This window comes from Sphaerodactylus townsendi, linkage group LG01, assembly GCF_021028975.2.
Source record: "Sphaerodactylus townsendi isolate TG3544 linkage group LG01, MPM_Stown_v2.3, whole genome shotgun sequence".
Lineage (NCBI taxonomy): Eukaryota > Metazoa > Chordata > Lepidosauria > Squamata > Sphaerodactylidae > Sphaerodactylus > Sphaerodactylus townsendi.
The window spans coordinates 7,638,510-7,644,860 of NC_059425.1; the positions used below are offsets into that span (position 1 = coordinate 7,638,510).

The window sequence follows — 6,351 nt, forward strand, 5'->3', positions numbered from 1 at the left end:
TCACTTTCCCCTTCCTCCACCCATCCCTACACAGCCCCAAACACATCAACACGAAGCCATGGAGTTCAGCATAGCCACGGCTCTAGAACAGAACAGCAAACACAACAGCAATACACAGCAAACACAACAGTTGTTCACTTCCTTCTCGTGCCCTCTGTGCTGGGCTGTTGTAGGATACCCTGAGGCAGGCAAGAGCAGGCCTCAGGTTGGCTGACAGCTTCATGATTTATGTATGCACCTATTAAAATATTCATGCCCTACCTTTCCTCTTGATAGCTCAAGGCGGCTTACACTGGTCAAAAAAATTACCAGTTGAAACCAAACCAAAAGAACACACCCCAAACTCCCCCACCTACAAAGAGCCTGCTGTTCATCGCCCACTGAAAGCCCGGGCAAACAAATCTTGCAGCGCCTTCTGAAGACCTGCAACAACAGGTATTGATACGGTATGTGAACTAGAGGCCCCTGGGCCGTCTTTGGGTCCTTTCTTGGACCACTTCAGCTTACTTGACCCAACGAATGTTGACAGGATCCTGGATGCTGTACGATCTACCACTTGTCCTTTTGACCCGTGCCCTTCCTGGTTGGTGAAAGCCGGCAGGGAAGAGCTTCGGAGCCACCTGTTGGATATAGTTAACTGCTCCCTTGAGCAAGGAGTTTTCCCTGGTCGGCTTAAAGAGGCAGTGGTCCGCCCGCTCCTAAAAAGACCGCACTTAGATCCTGGAGATCCGGCCAATTACCGCCCAGTTTCCAATTTACCATTCTTGGGCAAGGTAATTGAGCGAGCGGTGGCGGCTCAGCTCCAGCGATTCCTGGATGACACAAACGTACTGGATCCCTTCCAGTCTGGCTTCTGCGCTGGTCATGGGACCGAGACGGTGCTGGTCACTGTTGTGGACGACCTCCGACTACACTTGGACAGAGGCGGTTCGGCGCTGTTGGTGTTGTTAGATCTCACCGCAGCGTTCGATATGGTAGATCACGACCTTTTGGTCCACCGCCTCGCTGGTATCGGGGTTCGAGATTCAGCCTTAAATTGGCTGATCTCGTTCCTCTGAGATCGGGGACAGCAGGTGGCATCGGGGGGTGAGATCTCCAAGCGTCGCCCCATTATGTGTGGGGTGCCGCAAGGAGCGATACTCTCCCCGATGCTTTTTAATATCTACATGCACCCCCTGGCGAGTCTAGTTCGGAGTTTTGGGCTGCGGTGTCATCAATACGCTGATGACACCCAGCTCTTGTTCACAATGGAGGGCAGCCCGACCTCGGCCCCTGATGCTCTCCAGCGTTGTCTTGATGCTGTGGCTGGTTGGTTGAGTGCAAGTCGGCTGAAGTTGAATCCCACTAAGACGGAGGTCCTGTGGCTGGGCCGGGGGGAGTGTCCGGTGGCCTTTGGCCTGCCTACCCTTCTTGGCGAGACGTTAAAATTAACTTTGTCCGCCAAGAGCCTGGGGGTGACTCTGGATCCATCTTTATCATTGGTGGTCCAGGTCACCCAGACAGCCCAGGCAGCTTTTTACCATCTGCGGCAGGCACGGCAACTGGCCCCGTATCTCTCCCGTTCTGATCTGGCCACTGTGATCCATGCCACGGTCACCTCTAGATTAGACTACTGTAACTCGCTCTACGCGGGCTTACCTTTGGCCATGATCCGGAAACTGAAACTCGTACAGAATGCGGCAGCCAGACCCCTTTCCGGAGCAACAGCAAGGGACCGGATTACTCCGGTCCTATACCAACTGCACTGGCTGCCGATCGAGTACCGGGTCATGTTTAAAGTTTTGGTTTTGACCTTTAAAGCCATTCGCGGCCTTGGCCCTGCATATCTAAGAGACCGTCTCTCCCTATATCGCCCTTCTAGGCCCCTCCGTTCATTGGAGGCGGACCTACTGGTGATCCCTGGCCCCAAGGCGATCCGGCTGGCCTCTACAAGGGCCAGGGCTTTTACGGCTCTGGCCCCTACCTGGTGGAACAGGCTTCCAGGTGAGATCAGGGCCCTGCGGGATTTACAAAGTTTCCACAGGGCCTGTAAAACGGACCTGTTCCGCCAGGCATTTGGCCAGCCGGGATGATAACAACTGCAACAAAAAGCAAACATCTGGCCTCCCGTGGGTTCATAAAAGGGGGAATAGAATAGCTGAAGCCATCTTTAGTCTAATATTTTATGTATTTTAATTAATTTATATATATGATGTTTTAACTTTTTATTTTGTTGGAAACCGCCCTGAGCCTTCGGGGAGGGCGGTATACAAATACAGTAAATAAATAAATAAATAAATAAACAAAGGTTCACTCCTCATCACTTTAGGCAGCTCCTTTGGCAGAACAGGAGTCACAACAGAAAAGGCCCTGGGCTCTGGCGGATGCCTGGCTTGTTGGGACCCAGGCCATGGAGGGCTTTCAATGCCATTGCCAGCATCCTGAACTCAGAGACAAACCAGCAACCCACCTAGCTGTGTCAAAATGGGCAACATCTGCTCTCCCCGGCTAGCCCCTGACAATTGTCTGCCTACGGCATTCTGCACCAGCTGCGATTAGGTTCACAAGAACCCAAGAAGAAGAAGGAGGAGGAGGAGGAGGAGTTTGGATTTATATCCCCCCTTTCTCTCCTGCAGGAGACTCAAAGGGGCTGACACTCTCCTTGCCCTTCCCCCCTCACAACAAACACCCTGTGAGGTAGGTGGGGCTGAGAGAACTCTGAGAAGCTGTGACTAGCCCAAGGTCACCCAGCTGGCGTGTGTGGGAGTGTACAGGTTAATCTGAATCCCCCAGATAAGCCTCCACAGATCATGCAGCAGAGCTGGGAATCAAACCCGGTTCCTCCAGATTCGATACACGGGCTCTTAACCTCCTACGCGGTTTCGCCCACATGCGAAGCAAAAACTGCCAGGCCTTGGCCACACAACCCAGAAAACCCACAACGCCCAGTTGATCATGGCTGTAAAAGGAAGAAAATAATCATTTCTTTTGCTTGGAAGAGAATGAGAAATGGCTGTTTAAATCTACAAAATCCCCGATCTCTCTGGGAATACCTGTGGATAGATTAATTGTAGCCCAGTACCTTTATCTCCTGGTTGAGGCCCGGTGGCGTAGAGCAATCACCTTAGCTAGGTGTAATGCCCTGCCTTCTTCCTTTAGCCTTGGACGCCACCTTGGAATCCCGCATAAAGAAAGGAAATGCCCGTGTGGCATGGGTTCTGTGGAAACAGTATCTCATATGCTGTTGAATTGTCCTTTTTATGAGATAGGTAGGAAGAAGCACATAATCCCCTTCCTGCATGGAAGTGAAGGCACCACAGATAAACAGAAGGTTATATATCTTTTAAACAGCCACAACTACGAGCTGTTGGAAGCGGTGGCTGAATTTTTAAATGGTGTTATTTTAACTCATCAGAAATTGTAAAGTTGTAAAGGCTGTTATTATCTTGCTAAGTTAATCTTAAACAATTTATATGCCATTAAAGGTGTTCGAAATCGAAATAGAATCTACAAAATCCACACGTTCAGGCAGCCAATTTTTTTTTAATCAACAACAATATAAAATGATTTCATAAAACAACCATTAAAAACCAGGGATAAAATCCCATTAAAACCAGTCTAAGAAGACCTGATGCTTCGCACCAGTGGGTGCTGCCCCTTGCCTGGGCTCAGACTGTCCACAAATCTTTTTTGGAACACATCTGGTTTTTAGCCTCACTGAAAAACCAGGAGGGCAGGAGCCCCCCAGCCTCTTCCAGGAGGCCGTTGCGGAGGCAGGGGGCGGCCAATGAAACAGCTCAAGAGTCCAGATTGTGGCAGAACACGTCTTGGACAAGGTGGGGACTGAAAATAAACCATCCTGGGAAGAACTCAAGTGGCAAATGGGAATCTGCAGAGGAAGCCAGTCCTCTCCTGTTTGTGGGCACAGGAAGGTCAAGGGCTTGAATGGTGAGAACCAGTATCTTGAATTGGACCTTGACACCATGAGAGAACAAACGGGCTGCAGCATTGTCTACCAGCTGCAGTTTCCAGACCGTCTCCGAGGGCAGCCCCATGTAGAGCATGTTACATTAATCTAGCCTGCAGGTTCCTGAAGCAGGGATTGGTGGGACCAGATTTGAAGAGCCAGCTTCTTAACTACAGGTAGCGAGGAAAGAGCGTTTGTGGCCATCTGTTTCTCCAACAGCAGCCCTGGATCCAGCAAGACTCCCAAGCTCTTAAGAATCGTTGACTGAAAGGTGAACCACCCCCATTTAAAGCAATTCACTAAAGGCCACTGTTTGCGTGTTCAGTGACATCGAGTCTCTTCCAACTTATGGTGAACCCTATGAATGAATGACCTTGAAGGTGCCTCAACAGCCTTGCTCAGGTCTTGCAATCTGAGGGTCAATCAGTCTCATGGTGGGTCTGCCATTAGTGACATTTGGGGGAGCAAAACACATGAGACGGTGGGAATGTCCCAAAGAAGCTGCCGTTTCCTGAGTCAGACCCTTGATCCGTTAAGTTCAGGTGAGTCTCCGGCACCTGGCAGCAGTCCAGGTGGAGAAAGATCTTTTATGCCAATTCCTACCTGCTCCTTTTAACTTGAACTTGGGATCTTTTGTATACAAACGCATGAGGATCAAATTAAAGTTTTGTTGGCAGATGTCTTTCCGTTCATTACTAATACCTCCATTTTTAATCCGTCATGTCTTTATTAAAAGTATTTATACCTTGCCTTTCTGTAGCTATATTCAAGGTGGCTTACAAAATGCAATTAAATACAACAAGAATAAAACCAAGAACAATAAAACTGAATAGAACAACGTTCAGTAAAATATCAAACCGTTTAAAAGTCACTAAAATACTCCTATAAAACCTAAAAAGGAACTTGCTAAAATCGGGATGTTAAAAACTGTTCAAAATAAAAACATTAACATTAGGGGGGGAAATCATGATAACAGTTTTGATGCACCAACTTGCCTGTTTAATTATTTTAATAATGTCTGATTTTTCTCTATCGGTTACAGATATTTTATTGCATGTTTAATTTTGTAGTTATTTTAACTTGCATGTGTTTTGCTTGTGCTGCTATGGACTACGGCCTCAAAAGTAAAAGTTATTCACATATAGATGCTCTGCCCGGAGCCAGAACCTGCAGGTCCATTCCACAAATAGCAGCATTTTCCCTCAGCATCGTGGACAAGAGGAGAAAGCTGATTTGAGCAGAATGAATCTGAAAAAGAACCTAGATTTATATCCCACTTTTCTCAGCCTTCCTGTTCGGTCTTTCCTAATACCCTCGCTATCAGCAGAAACAGGGGGAAAGCACCTCTTAGAGACCCCTGGTCCCTTCACTGCTAGGGCTCAAAACTGGGGAGCGTTTTCATTTTCCCTGGCAGCAAATCACTCTACCCACAGAAAACCCAAGTTTTGGAAAATGGGTATCACAACGATCCACTAAAACATTCTGCCTGCCTGCATATTCACCGTTTCCTATGACCCACTGCCACAGCGCAGCTGCCTCAGCACTGAGGAGCTTTGATCCTGTGGCCCTGTGTTTGTTTATGTAAAACACGGCAGTCCTATCATCCGTTTGTATCAACACTCTCTTTCCTCAGAGTACATCTGTAAACCAAGTTAGGGCCAACACCCTTCCATACCTTCCTTGATCCACACTATGGGCTGGATCTCAAGGAAGTAATGCTACCGCTCTATTCTGCATTGGTCAGACCTCACCTGGAATACTGTGTCCAGTTCTGGGAACCACAATGCACAAAAAATATTGGCATGTGTCCAGAGGAGGGTGACCAAAATGGTAAAAGATCTAGAATCCATGCCTTATGAGGAAAGATTTAGGGAGCTGGGTATGGTTAATCTGGAAATGAGAAGGTTAAGGGGGGAGGGAGTGACGACATGACAGTCATGTTAAAACATTTGAAGGGATGTCCCTGCACAAATTATTTTATGGGAAGTAAGGTTTGTCTTGTGTCAGAAGCCTTTTCTACATTTGAGGCATTGATATGGTTCCTCCCCTGTGTGAATTTCTAATGAGAAGTATAGTGACTACTCTCACTGAAATTTTTTCCACACACCAGGTAATGATATCATTTTTCCCTTCTGTGAATTCTATAATGGAAGGCGAGGAGTGCACTGTGCCTGAAGGTTACTTCACACTCCTGCAATATTTGTGGTTTCTGCCCTGTATGAATTCTTTGATGGGAAGTAAGGCTTCCACTCTTACTTAAGGTTTTCCACACTCGTGGCATTTGTATGGTTTCTCCCTGTGTGAATTCTCCGATGTGAAGTAAGACTTTTCTTGCCACTGAAGGCCTTTCCACACATGAGGCATTTGTATGGTTTCTCCCCTGTGTGAATTCTCTGATGTGTAGT

At 47.7% G+C, this 6,351-nt stretch overlaps 1 protein-coding gene across 10 annotated transcripts in view; it reads right to left on the minus strand.

Annotated features, from left to right (window-relative positions):
- Positions 1 to 5,140: 5,140 nt before the first annotated feature.
- The window catches only part of LOC125440422 (zinc finger protein 568-like), a 27,207-nt gene continuing 25,996 nt past the window's right edge, over positions 5,141 to 6,351 (minus strand). For all 10 annotated transcript variants that reach the window (XM_048510300.1, XM_048510249.1, XM_048510248.1 and 7 more), the window contains one exon: positions 5,141 to 6,347. In XM_048510300.1, the coding sequence (XP_048366257.1) occupies positions 6,199 to 6,347 (149 nt within the window). In that variant the 3' untranslated portion in view covers positions 5,141 to 6,198. The remainder of the gene's footprint in view (positions 6,348 to 6,351) is intronic.